Source organism: Colius striatus, chromosome 3 (genome assembly GCF_028858725.1).
Source record: "Colius striatus isolate bColStr4 chromosome 3, bColStr4.1.hap1, whole genome shotgun sequence".
Classification (NCBI taxonomy): domain Eukaryota; kingdom Metazoa; phylum Chordata; class Aves; order Coliiformes; family Coliidae; genus Colius; species Colius striatus.
The window spans coordinates 53,652,053-53,666,998 of NC_084761.1; the positions used below are offsets into that span (position 1 = coordinate 53,652,053).

General features: G+C 35.6%; 1 protein-coding gene across 4 annotated transcripts in view; it reads left to right on the forward strand.

Moving 5' to 3' along the window:
* Window positions 1-14,946, forward strand: part of GUCY1A1 (guanylate cyclase 1 soluble subunit alpha 1) — a 35,317-nt gene that overhangs the window by 14,285 nt on the left and 6,086 nt on the right. For 3 of the 4 annotated variants that reach the window (XM_061993913.1, XM_061993914.1, XM_061993917.1), the window contains exons 2-7: window positions 4,851-5,263; window positions 8,121-8,182; window positions 9,751-9,809; window positions 10,859-11,568; window positions 13,022-13,507; window positions 13,984-14,127. In XM_061993913.1, coding sequence (XP_061849897.1) covers window positions 5,015-5,263; window positions 8,121-8,182; window positions 9,751-9,809; window positions 10,859-11,568; window positions 13,022-13,507; window positions 13,984-14,127 — 1,710 coding nt within the window. In that variant the 5' untranslated portion in view covers window positions 4,851-5,014. Of the gene's footprint in view, window positions 1-2,346; window positions 2,465-4,850; window positions 5,264-8,120; window positions 8,183-9,750; window positions 9,810-10,858; window positions 11,569-13,021; window positions 13,508-13,983; window positions 14,128-14,946 lie in introns of those variants that run through there. The other variant, XM_061993915.1, reaches the window with a different exon arrangement.

The window sequence follows — 14,946 nt, forward strand, 5'->3', positions numbered from 1 at the left end:
CATCTCACTGCTCTTCATAAGGATGCAACTTTTCCAAGATGTCCTTTACCTCTGTAAAAAATTGTCAGTTTTCTATTAGATATGACTCACTAACACTTAGAAATTTGTAAACAGATTTGCCTATCTTCTCCAGTTACTTACATCTCGTGCTCTCCAGAAATTTGTAAACAGATTTGCCTATCTTCTCCAGTTACTTACACCTCGTGCTCTCCAGAGCAGCAATACCCGAACAAATTATTGCTTTGAAAGTGTGTACACTCTGAACGTGTTCAAGTTAGCAATGAAGAAGCCAAAGAAAGCTTACTTATTTGTACAGGATTTATTAAGACCAATAAGTAGTTACTTTGGCTTCTTAAAATATTAACTTCCATAATGATGCAGACTTGAGCAATTTTCTCTGATTATTTTAGAAGCCTCCTTAACATCCTTGGAAATGGACAAATCACCAGGGCTTTGATTCTGTTGCAACACACAGCACTTGACGTAGAAAAAAGAATGTGCAGATATTGCACTTCATATTAATGAGATAAAATGACAGGATTTAGTTATTTTCCCAGTGATTGTCTGCTGACAGGAACAACAGCTGAATCCATGATGAGCTGCTACATATGTATAGGACGATGGATGCTAACCTGTTTTGTTAGAAGCCAATTGTGTTTTGCCTGCACTTAAAAGTAACAGTTCCTGCCAGTGTTCTGTACAGAGGCCTACTGACTAGCAAGGGGCAAAAAGCAGTGGTTTTTGAATCCCACAGACATTGCAGCTGAGTGGGAGTTGTAAGACTGTCTTACATGAAGGCGAGACAAGTTAACAGCTGCTTCTGTTGAAGCAATGGCTCCCAGATGCTGCAAGTGCTGTGATCACTATTGTGTGGTTCAAAGTTAGACCCAGTCAGTGGTACCTTTTGAGTGCTGCAAAACAAACTGTTTTTTAAAAATTCTTATTCAGTATGCAGCAGTTCACCCAACAAAGTCATATGTGTGATTGAAAATTAAAAGGTTACGTTATAGCAATATACCATATTCTATCCTCTGAGCAAAGGACTCTGCTTATAATAAGAAAAAAGTATTTAATGTTGCTTCTAGTTTTTCTGACATGTCCATAAACCAAGATTATAAACCATCCTTAGCTACTGTTCAGTGGTAATGATTAATTCTTACAAATGGCAGTGTTACTATTAGGGGGTTTTACTGTACGATTGATTCATTGCACTGTATTTCATGACAGTGTCAAGGAAGTGTAGCAGCAAAGGAAAGTATTTAGAAGCAACTGCTACAAATAAGCATACAGGAAGGCATTTTGACTGTAAGACAAGTATGAATGTAAATATGCAAGGAAATGTTTGCACAAAGTATTTTGAGCACTGTGAAGTTATTCTGCTGCTATGGCTATATAGAGTCATCCATTTTTCTGAGTGGAACAGCGCCATGTTGCATTCAGCCAGACACTGAATAAATTGGTTGCTTGTAGTTTGATCTCACCGCAGATTATTTAATTTTAATTTTCACTCTGCTTCCCGAGGTAAATATGACAGCAATTAATATGGCAGAAATGGAGAAAGCACATTAAACACTGCTGCTCCCCTGGGGTGAGCTTTTGCAAAGCATGTTTGGAGTGAAGTTAAACACAGAAACTTTTTTTATGTTACTCCGTTTGTTTTTTTAATTATCAGAACAGGTCTTTAAACATTGTGAACAAAGGGAAGGCAGGTGTTCCTCATTCGTGAAACACATCTGCAGATGTTTGACTTGACCTGTGATGTGTGCCATCATCTTCCCCATACCTTTTTAAGGTTCATTGTACTGCTGAAATTTCTTCTCTAAACTTTACACTGCCAAGTCATTATCTTTCTCCTGATAGACCTTTAAAACCACTAATTACCATTTGAGTGACATGGCTTTTCCCATAACACAACATTTTTCTGACTTGTAATGAAGTATAAGATGCATGTAAAATACCGGATGCCAATTTGATGTTTTATTAAAGGAAAACCTAGTATATATGTGTGCATGTTTTTTTCAGTATTTCAATCCTCTGTAACGGAATTAGGTTTCACACTTTGTTTCTTTAAAGATGTGTTTGTAGCAGGTCTTTTCACTGAAGAAGTCAGGAAGACTCTTGAATTGGTCACTGCCTGAAAAATGTTATGCCTGTTAGGTTGATACTGGTTTTGAACTGCGATATATGTTATTAAAGGGTCATCCCATTTGTTTTTGGAAAACAGGAACTTCAAGATACTTAGTCCTGCAGGAAAGTTTCTTTAGGAACTGTGTCATCAGTATTTGTAAAGATCTGTACATTAATGATACTGGTTTTTTACAACCTTATTTTTACTAGAAACATCATGGATATCCACTTCCTTGCAAATCAGTGATGATTTTGTCATAAATTAACAGGAACCCAAGGTCACGTTCAGAGCAAGAGCACAGATTCCAGTTACCACCAGGGCAGAAAGAGACTGAACGTGAGTGTCCTACAGCATGAAGGATGGCAGGCTGCATCGCAAAAAAAGCTACAGACATAGTAGCTGCACGTCAAGCATCTTATTTGACTCGAGAACCTTTATATCAGTGCACGTTTTACCCCTGAATAAGTCCTGTCCCATGACCATCTTCTGGGACCACTCCTTCCCATTTGGCAGATTCTGGAGACTTCATGTTTTCCATGTGTAAAATAATGGCGCCAGTTTGTTCACACAATTGATTCTATCTTCCCGGATGTTTTCCTTGCAACATCAATCTAATTTAATTCAAATATATTATGCTAATATGGAAGTGAACTCCCGAATAATTTCGGATTATTTTCTTCTAGAAGGAGAGAAATAGTTTCACCATCAGGGAAAAAAACCCACCAGCTATCAGAACTATTGATAATTGCTGGAGGACATTCACTTCCTTTGTTCTTAGTTTAGTGCAAATGTAGTAAATATTTGTTGATATCTAATTTAACTGTCAGTTCAGTCAATTCAGTCTTAACATTCTTCAGAGGAGAGATACTTTTTTTTTTTTAAACAGCAGCATATATAAATGCAGTCTTACATTCACTGCAAGGTGTTTTAAAAGTTTTATTCTACTTTTTTTTCCACAAAAATATATTTAATAATTTTTTTTCTTCCAAAATGCTGGTATACCCAATATAAAATTTTATTAGTGTTACTTTATGAAGTTGTTTATCTTGAGATTTAAGGCCTGAATTCAGATTCATCAAAGCTGCCTTTTTTTTTTATCCTTTAATAATGGTGCATGTATAGGTTTATGGTCTGTTTCAGTACATAGATCAGTCTAACTACAGAAAGGATGTTTCTTTTCTGCTTTTCTTTTTTAGTAAAGTAATACAAGATTATATAATGGCTCCTGAAAAAAAAATACTTCTACACATATATATATAAAACAATGCTTGCATTATAAAGAAAAGTATTATGTGTGATTATGTATGAGAGTGTAGTTCTTGCTTTCACTGCCTCATTTGCTACACAGCAGTATTCCACAATAAAAAATGAAGCCTTAGTGATGTCAATGCAGCAGAAACTAATGAGTTTCTAAGTAGAAAGTGAAAACAGAAATGTGGAATGTTATATAAACATTTTTCCTTCCTCTGGTTCTTAGCATTCTGTTTATTGATTCTTAAAATAATACTTTAATAATTTTGATAGATGTCCCCTAGAAGCTGCTCTGACACCATCATTATTTTAAAAGGGCCTTTTGTGACAATGGTTTTTTTTCAGTAGTAGGTCCAGCCAAAGTACCTTCTGCTTGTTTCTCCTCTTAACTGTGCCACTCGCGCTGGTTCTGCAGCACTCCTCTGCTGTGCCATTCATTCCAGCTGTTTCAAAAGCAGCAGCTGATAACCTGTCAGGGAGTTAGTTATTTTTAACCGTAGTACAGTTGCTGTTTGACCCTAAAAGCTCTTTGGGATTGCTCAAGAGCAGAAATAATCAGTGGAGTGCAGAGGCTGATTAAAGCCATAGTGCCTCTGAAAGAAACAGTTATTGGATCTCCAGAGAGACAAATTTAATACTACTGCTGCTTCCAGAGTTGCCAGCAGCTCTCAAGGATTACCTGATTAGAGTATTATATGAGGGTGAGAGGATGTGGTTCTGTGATATACAGTCAATAGAAAATGAAGCCCTTAATGGAAGAGTCTTTTTCAAATTAAGTGTAACTGAAATAAATGTAACAAATGGGGAGCAAATAAAAAGTCTGTCCCTTTTATTTTAATGTTTTGTTTAAAAGACATCCCCTTCAAAACAAAAATAAAAGTCCCCCGTGTTTCCAAGCAACTTCAGTTAAGTGGGCAAATTCCCATGATGGTAGTTGTCAGCAGTCAGTGGATGGTTTGTTGTTCCAGAAGCACAAGTGCTAACTTTAGTTGTACATTTCTCTATTACAAAAAGAATATCTTGGGCATCAAGTAAATTGAGATTCAAGTATTCATAACAAATCAGTTTCATTGTGCTGTATCAGGTAGTTTATAATAGCTGCTTGTGAAGAAATAAAAAGGTTTTCTCATTAGAATTCTGCTCTCATCCATCAATATGACCAAGCAAATATCAAATAAAACAACTGATCTGCCTTAATTGTAGAATCATAGAATGGTAGGAGTTGTAAGGGACCTTTAGAGTACAGCCCCCAATTCATTCAGCAACTTAACCATGCACACAACTTTAATTACCTGAAGGACTTAAATCAATAGGGATTACACGCTTAAAATGCCACATAATCTTAAGCGCTTTCTTCAGCAAGGTCCCAGAAAACCCATTATTTTAATGCACATATGATAAAACTGGCACATCTTGGGAGTTAAAAGAGAAAATAAATGTTTTCATTTTTTTCTTTCTTTTTGTTTTGTAGGGGTACACATTTGTTCCTGTGGTGATTTGTAGCTACCAATAATCTCTGACAGTTGTTGCCTTATCTACTATTCTGGCATCTTCTGCTCTTGTTTGTAAATAGAAGAGAACTATTAAAACACAAATCCAAGTACTCTTAATCTCAAGAGAGAGAGTTTGTACAGTATGTTCTGTACAAAACTGAAAGACTTGAAGATCACAGGAGAATGTCCTTTCTCCTTACTTACTCAAAGTCACATTACTGAGGAACATGACAAGGACTGCACAGAAAACAGCTCTAGAGCAGCTTTGCCCATCTGCAAAGAAGTCCACGAAAAAGATGCTCAAGGAAACCTTCCGCAAAGGAAAACGAGCAGAAGTAGAGTGTATCTGCACACATTAACTGAAAGCATCTGCAAACTAATCTTTCCTGAGGTAAACAAACAATGCATAATTGTAATGTTTTAATAGTATCTAATGATAAATATTAAAAAGACTTTTTAATGTCAGCATTTAGATGTAAACCTTTCAAAAGTTCTTTTGACTTCAAAGTTATGGTTTTACGTAGTTCTGTGTAGTTTAAATCCTCATTTCATCCTCTTCCACTCCTTCTGGATATGATTTTACCACAATCAGGTTTGTACACACCATCCCTTTCACTGTATTTTTCTGTATATTTGCCTTGTATTTGCAACCTCCCATTGATCATTTTAATTATTCCTTTAAAATCCATATATTTCTGTAGCTTTTTTTTACAAGAAATACAGTTGGAGAAACTCTAATTTTATGTAAATTAGTGGTCACATCATCAATTCCCCTAACTGAATCCATACTTCTACGTAGATTAGTCATTATCACAAAAAAATATAAAATACTTGTTTTCATCATACGATGCTAAACTTCTGCCATACTCCTTTAAAAACCTTACTCTTATGTCTCTACCCAACTCAACAGAAAACAGGTACAATGCATGAACAGTCATTTGCTTGAGTGGAGATGAATACTGTAGCTTAGCTCTGTAAAAAGAACATAAAAAGTACCACTCTGTAACATTCAACGTTTGGGCTTACCTCAAATGCTGTGGAAAGTGTGAAGGAACTGACTAGTATATATTGATACTAGAAATGCCAAATGGCCAACTCTGTATACTCAATTAATTACAATTCTATTATTTGGAAATTCATGGTTCCTTAACTAAAAGTGCTAGAGGTTTTTTAAATTCTTTGCAGGTCTGGTTTTGCAACTCTTCACATATTCTCTTTCACTAAAACTCCACATAATCAATTTTTACTCTTTTTACCTTTACTGCATTTACATGAAAGAATTTAATCCCTTTAAACTGCTCTTCTAACATACAAAGGAAAGGACTTTTAATTCATGAATGAACTGTCAAAGCACCTTGCTGTATTACTTCTCTACTATATAGTTGTTTGGGGGATTTTTAATGGAATTACTGACTTTATTTTTCTTTAAAGAGTGGTATAAATGTATGCAGCTGCCTATTACATAATTGTAGTAGGCTAGTTCATCAGCTGGGACAAAAACTTTGTAAAGTTGAGGCTATTGTGACCATGTGCCCCAGGAGCTATGCAAGTTCAAGCTTACTGTCACTGCTATTTACAATTTTTTAAGTTATATTCATTGGAACGTTGTCCAAGTATAGTAGTCTGTTGTCATGCTGATTTGAGGTCAAGACCTGAGCATCTTCACAGTCCTGGTTCTGCATAAAAATTTTGCGCATTTAGAAACATATTTTTCATTGCTTAAATACTTCATAGGGCCTTATTTAACCATCAGTAAGTAACATCAACTTCTTTCAATTGGAAACTCCAAAACTGGGGGCTGCATCATGACCCTGACTGATTTGTCAGCTCCTCATGAAAAAAGTTGAGTAGCGCATGGAAGATCAGGACATAGTGCATCCAGAAATAACTTCTGATGAAATTTGAGATAGAATGTAGCGTGCCATTGTTTTACTTGCTTCTTCAGGTGTTTACAAAAATGTAGGGAACTTTAGGTTGAAGATAAGTAATGAATTGGATGGCATTCCACTTACTGTACCAGTTTATACAGAGATGAAATTTACGTTGTGTTGCTATACATGGTAGAACAGTTATTCAGTTCAGATTTTTGCTCGGAAAAAGCCTCCAGAATATATTGCCTTTTCTTTTACATGATAATTTCTTCAGGTGTGCAGATTTCCCTTTTGAACGTACAAAAAGTAAAAGATACAGCAGAAAATGGTAGTTTCCTCAGGGAATGAGAACCAAAGAAAAGCCAGACCATAGCAAACCTCACAGCTAAATGCTATCATGGCAGTATAGTACTATTCTGTGACTCTGTCTTTATGAGAAGTTTGGACTTTGAATGATCAGAGACTATATATATAAGCCCCAACAATTTAAAATGTGCATATCTGGAAAGTGATATATCCTACAGAACAGCTATGAAACCATGAGACTGAGGTAAATCAAGGTAAATCATCATGATATTCTAAAGGGTCTTTTATTACAGAATCATTTTACAAAGGTTACTGTGGCTAGATTTTAATCTGAAATATATTTGGATTTACAGCACACATAGCCAAAATTATTCTTTTTCTACAAATATGAAATGAATGGTTCTGACATTGTCTTGAAATTCTATAGTCTTGAAAACAGAAAATGAGATAATCAGAAGCACAAAATGCTATATTGGTCTTTTATAGCTCCATTTGAAACTGTTACCTTCTGCAATTTCAATCTTAACACTTCTGAAAATTGCCCTGAGGAAAAAAAAAATCAAGTCTTAGAAAAAGTTACTAAGTAGAAGAGCCTGTTTTTTTCACTGTTTGCCCTGGGCATGATGCAGAAAATAACTGACATTTTCTGTTAGGAGAATATTTTAAACTTAAAATATTTTTTCTACATTTTGCATCCATGGTAGGATGTTTTTTGTGAGAAATGATGTGCAAGAATAGAAAGTTAGGTTAGTTATACTGATTTCTTAGCATCACTGTCACTATTGTCATCTGACAACTAGAGATAGAGCACATCACATATTCAAAATGCACAGCCACTGCTGCACATGAGCTAAGGGGCTTAATTATAGTGATACTGGAGCTGAAGACCTCAATGTAAAATAAACTTGAAACATAGAAATGCCATGCCTTTTCTAACAACTATACTATCTTGAAAAAAGATGTTTGTCTGAAGGGCAGCCAAGTAATTCTTCTCTGTATAAAGATGTTATTCTTATAATTAAATTTCCAGCAATAGAAGTTTAATCAACATAACCTTTTTTTCTTCCACAGTTTGAAAGGCTAAATCTTGCACTTCAGAGAGCACTTGCAAAACACAGAATAAAAGAAACCAGGTATGTGTGTGTAATGGATTTGCAACTAAACTGCAAAAATATTTTGCAGACAGTTCATAAGGACTGGGGTAGTCACTGAGAATCAGGACTTCTGGAATCTGTTTCCAATTGTCTTGTGTAACATTGTATGTAATATAAGTTAATAATGATTTAGTTTATTTTAAAATGTTCATAAATATTTAAATCAATCACAAAGTTAATGAGCAAGTTTGGCCATTTGTGCAGGGAAACAGGCAAGCGCTTTGTTTAAAATGAGCTAGTGTTTTGGACGAACTCAGACACTATGCAGGCATAGATGGAAAGATAGATGTGGTTGCATCTATTAGTCCAATGTTTCTGAGTTGCCAGGAATTTTAAATGCAAACTGTTAGTATTATACAAAAAACGTTGGCTTCTGATGCACGCTACAGATATTGACACACATATTTTCACTGGGCTCACTTGGCTTCTGGCTTCTATTTCTGAGGAATTCACCTTGATTTTCAGCACTCTTTAGTACTGATCCAGTATTATTCATTTGAGCCTTGTAGGGAATGAAAATTAGTGTCTCATTATACATCAAGGATTCAGTTTATTGACTGCATCTGAGAAAATAAGCCGCTCAGTTTAAATCTTTCAAAAGTGGAAAAAAATTATGACGTTAGAGACTATACCGTTGCTCACCATGGTAAGAACAGATAATTGCAATGTATCATTTACATTATACTCGATATTTTCAAAGCACTTTACGTGCATTGACTGAATGAAAAACAGCTGGTCAGATCAGCTACTGACTAGCTTATTGATATGAATATTTTCCCTGTCTTTAATTATGTATTGCTTCCTGGAGTATTAGTTCAAAACAAAAAATTATGCTATTTTGAATGATATAATAATGCAAGTGTAGATGTCACTATTGCTTTTGCATAGAAATACATCTTAAGATATTTCAAGTGAACAAATTCAGAAAGCATGTATCCAAAGCTTATTGCTTATATGGAAGTTAACCTAAGCTACATGTCCTTACCATTTTGGGTCTGACATTCAGATTGATGTTTATTGACATCAGAGAACTCAGAGGGCTGCAATTTTGTGTCACAGAATCTGGATTACTGCCAGTGAACATGTAATTTTGAAGTTAGTAGTTGTTATTGGCAGTTCATCTCATAACAGAAAAACCTTCTCACTTCTTTTTATTTTAATGCAATGTAATTTCAATAGATGTTTCAATGTAAATTCCGATGATATTATACAATACACTATGAAATATACTCATGGCTTCAAACAAAAAAAACCTGAACCAATCAAAAAAACAGGACTGTTTTTAATCAATGAGAGACTATAGCATTTGGCCTCAAGCCATAATGTGAGCTCAGACCACTAAAACTTTAGTTTATTACAATTGCACAGGATAATCTAAGATCCTACCAAGACTCCATTTTGAATTAATGAAAAACTGCCTATTTGATCAGCAAAACTTGGTCTGTATAAATTAAAGACAGTGTAGGTAACTTTTGTTACTTAGTGTTTTTACCATGTTTATCTTGATTTTTCAGAGTTTTTATTAATATCTTTTATGATCTTTACAGAATAACTGGGGACAGAGAAGATTTTGAAAAAATAATCAGTGATCATGCCAGTGCCGCAGGTAATCTAAGCTTGTTTAAGTATATATATATATGTATATTTAAAAATAGACTATAGGTAAGTAATATGTATTAAAGTATAGATGCATATATAAATTAGTCTCAATACTAAAAAATAATTTTCTCCATGCATGGGCTACAGTGATGCTGACAACACAGAGGCCAAACTGCGAACTCTGCAACTAACAATTCAGAGTGTCAAAATTTGAGCTAAAGGGATGAGTTTGTCAAGTCTGAGTTGTCATGGACTCATCCAGTCTTAATATTTAACATCTGGAGGGAGTTGTAACATTCAGTAATGTTACAGTTTTATACTGATGAAAAGCCGTTTGATCTTTTTCATTTTCTGAAAGACTGTAGTCTATCAAAAGAGAACTGTCATTTGCAATACAGAACTCTGGCTACATCTGTAATAGTAAATTAGCATTTCTAGGAACTGAAACATGGTCTTCTGTACACTTAAACTGTTAAGCTGGTCCTGGCACACAGGCCTGTGACAGCTAACAGTTTTCCAAACGATTGTCAGTAACAGTTGGGGCGTTGGAACATTCTCAACAGTCAGTCTGCAGGCAACTATGCTGTTAAAAACAAATATACTAGCAAAGATATGAGCTGGTCCATGCCAATTGGCCTCAGTGCCCCAGAATATTCCGAAGATCATTTAATTTACTGGATCAGGCATAGTACTTACACCTCCATACGTGCACAAATCCTAATTTATGCTTACTTTGTAGTCTTATTTTCAGGTTTTTCATTTTTATTTTATTTCTTTATATCAAGCTAGGAGAATTGAGTTAAATCCTGTGACAAAACTTGTATTAATTCTGTCTACATCTCTACAAAGAACAACCTCCTGTCTCCCTGTTTTCCAGGCACCACGAGTATGTCTTTGGTTACAGCAGAACTCCTAAACAAGAGGTCCCTCAGGTGTCAGTGCCAGATCAGCAAAGGATATTGCTAATTTTATTTGGTCTAGGATGAAAAAAAGTGGAAGTTATCCTGAGATAAAGCATCATGAGTGCAGTTCTGACTAAAATGTGATTCCATGCAGGTATTCCCGTGGAGTCTCTACAGGAATCTCTTGGTGAAGAGCTATTCAAAATATGCTATGAAGAGGATGAACACATATTAGGGGTTATTGGAGGAACCCTTAAAGACTTCTTGAACAGTTTCACTACTCTGCTGAAGCAGAGTGGCCACAGCCAAGAAGCAGGAAAAAAAGACAGACTTGAAGATGCCTCAATATTATGCCTGGAGAAAGATCAGGACTTCTTAAATGTGTATTATTTCTTTCCTAAGAAAATCACGAGTCTTATTCTATCTGGTATTATTAAAGCAGCAGCTCATATTTTGTATGAAACTGAAGTAGAAGTGATGCTTATGCCTCCTTGTTTCCATAATGACTGCACTGAGTTTGCTAATCAGCCTTATTTACTGTACTCTATACAAGTCAAAAGTGCTAAACCTTCCCTATCTCCATGTAAACCACAGTCTTCACTTGTGATTCCTGCCTCTGTGTTCTGTAAGACTTTCCCATTTCATTTTATGTTTGACAAGGATATGTCAGTTCTTCAAATTGGAAATGGGATAAGAAGACTTTTGACCAGGAGAGAGTTTCAAGCCAAGCCCAGCTTTGAAGAGTATTTTGAAATTCTTACTCCCAAAGTAAGCTGCACTTTTAGTGGAATAATGACAATGCTAAACATGCAGTTTACGGTACGAGTGAGAAGATGGGATAATACTGATATGAAATCATCCATGGTAAGAGAATTTTTAATATCATTACTTCTGTGAGGAATTTGTTTTCTTCACATAGCCACAAAATATGTTGCACTTTGCATTGTCTACCTCTCAACATCCATTCCAACTGAATAATGACTTATTGAGGGCACTCTAAGGTAATTGAGGTTCTGAAGTGAATATTCAGTGAAAACTCTGCTTTAGGACTTTTACACCAGTAAAATCTGTTAGCTCGATTTCATTAAAAAATAATTTGAAATGTTGAGATAAACTCAGTAAATTGAGATAAAGCCAATGACCTGCAATGATGCTGAGAATGAGGGCACTTCCAACAGAGGTAGTAGCAGGAACAGCTTTACTCAAGTGCTCTTCATCCATCAGGCAACAGCTCTAGGATTCAAGAAGTAGACATTTCCTGTGCTTATTCAGCCTTTGTTATTTTGGTGTCTTTGATATTCTGATGCTTTTATTAGATGCAACAGCCAGGGGTCCCACTTAGTTTCAGCTGATGGAATTACTCTTTTTGCTGAAGTTAGGTGTGTGGCAAGTGACCTGGGACAGTAAAAAGCATTATCCAATGCCTGCTTTTATTCATCACTGGCCTCAGTTGAATTCCAGCCTGTATACACCTGAGGCACTCCAATTCTGCCTCAGTACTCAAAGAACTTAAATGAAAAACTGCAGTAAAGATTTCACATAGTTATTAAGGAAGTGGGAAAAAAATGTAGCACTGATGACCTGCTTCATCTCAGATTCGTTTCTGCACTAGGCAACAGTTAATCTGGGGCAGCAGACTTTGCTTTGTTTTTGCATGTACTTATATATGCAAATGACTATTAGCAAGTAACAGGTTTTCTTCAAAAGATGGTCTTTCAAAGCAGTGTTAAGTGGAACTCTGCAGTACCTTGTACATTACACAACTGAATGCAGGAGGGACATAAAAACACTTCAGACAAAACATTTTGCTTTCTTAGATCATTAAAATGGAATATTTCTGTCGTTTATGCCTTTAATATTGGATTACAGTGAACATTTTATGATAAAATTGAAGCCATTTTTCTCACTTTATCATACAAGGCAGTGCATGAACTAACACTAGAGCTATTATAGAAATTCATAGGGCACTGTAATCAGTAAAATTTCATCAACAGATAAAAGACCAGAACGTTCTTCATTTTGTTTTTAATTTCTTCCCAAGTTCAAACTGGTACTCATACTCAAACATAATTAGCTGTTTATCCTTAACTTGTGGTCTTAATTTTGTACCAGAAGGCTCAAGCAAAAGAAACTTAATTGCTGGCTTTATGGTTTAGCACCTCATGTTTTCTTCTAAGAAACTAAACAAAAATGTAAGGACAATGGACCAATCAAATTTTCCTACATTTCAGCAAAATCTATTTCCTTTTAAACTTCTTGCTTCTAAACCATTGACATGCATGTTTTGCATAAATTCCTGTTTCTTTAACTGTTTCAGGTAATGGATCTTAAAGGCCAAATGATCTATATTTTTGAATCCAGTGCCATCCTATTCTTGGGATCTCCTTGTGTGGATAGACTAGAAGATTTTACAGGACGCGGATTGTACCTCTCAGATATTCCCATTCACAACGCATTGAGAGATGTTGTTCTGATAGGAGAGCAGGCCAGAGCTCAGGATGGACTGAAGAAGAGGTTAGGAAAGCTAAAAGCAACCCTTGAGAAGGCCCATCAAGCACTTGAAGAAGAAAAGAAGAAGACTGTAGATCTTCTGTTTTCGATTTTTCCTGGAGAGGTTGCTCAGCAGCTGTGGCAAGGACAAGTTGTGCAAGCCAAGAAATTTAATAATGTCACAATGCTTTTCTCTGACATTGTTGGATTCACAGCCATCTGCTCCCAATGCTCACCGATGCAGGTTATCACCATGCTTAATGAGCTTTACACTCGCTTTGATTACCAATGTGGAGAGCTAGATGTCTACAAGGTACACAATTTATTGCATTTCTGTGGGGTTCTGGGGCAGGAAAGTAGCGGAAGACTAAAGAGGACAGAGCATAACAGAAGTCAAAAAATTATTTTGCCCTAAACCTTCATTATAAGAAAGGCATATTAATATAAATCCCCAAACAAACAAAAAACCTGACAGAATCAGCTGTCCATGCAGCCAAAACAAAAATCCATCACCATGTAAGTGTTAATTTTAAAACTTAATTTCAATGATAGTGCTGGGAATATGGAATAAATAGGTGTTTAATGTAGCTATGGCTGCCTGGAAGCAGGTGAGCAAGGAAAAGTATTTTAGCGTCATGCCTAGCAGCAAATACACAAGTTGAACAGTTTTTCCTTCTGAATGATACTGAAGGATTTGCCCAGGACTTAAATAATTTAGTAGAAAAAAATAAGCTTTAGTCAATATGTGTCAAACATCTAACAGCAAGAAAAAAAATGTGCCTGTTTTAGGTTGAGACTATTGGAGATGCCTACTGTGTTGCTGGAGGTTTACACAAAGAAAGTGAAACACATGCTGTTCAAATAGCATTGATGGCCCTGAAGATGATGGAGCTATCAGATGAAGTGGTGACTCCCCATGGAGAGCCTATCAAGGTGATACATTTTATTGTATTTTATATAGTTAATGTAGGCATTTTTGTTTAGTTGCTTTTGGGTTTTTTGTCTCAAGGAAATTTCACATAATTGCATTAACTGAGGCAAGTTAGAGAATCAAGTGTGTATGGGTGGAAAAGCTGACGTTTTTAGTTCTATGAATGAGCACTGAGGGGAGGCAAAGATGAAATAGAGATGAAATCAATAGTCTCACACTGACATCCTGCAGTTTTTGTCTCAGTAGCAATACATTTATCAGTGATATTCTGCTACCATTTTCTAATGAAGAGACTAATCCTCTCTCAAAATTAATAAGAATCATCAAAGGCACTTTCTGATTGCAGCAATCCACACATCTTCAAAGGATTCTGTTGCTGTTCTTGTTTTAAAGTCAGACATTGAACCACTACACTAAGATTATGGTGCTAATGCTGTCAAAACAACTGTTAGATTCAGAGGTAGTTCTATTTGTGGCTTACTTTCAATGAGGACTTGCACATGTACAGAACTTTTCATGTAGGTTTACTTTTCACTGAGAAAAAGACAGAAAGGCCTGTGTGCATGACAAATTATGTGGGCTTTCTACTAAGAGCAACTGTCATGGAATGGGGTCCTATTATTTTTATTACAGGTGTCTCAGTTCATTATGTCTTCCATTTGCTCATTGACAACATTTATCTGTTCACTTGTTCCTTTAGAAAACTTCTAGCTTCTTTGATTTTAGATTAAGGAATATTTAATTACCAAAACAAAGTTGGTATTAAGAAGATTACATGCTCCACATTTACCACCGAGGACATTCTTTTTATATTTCACAAT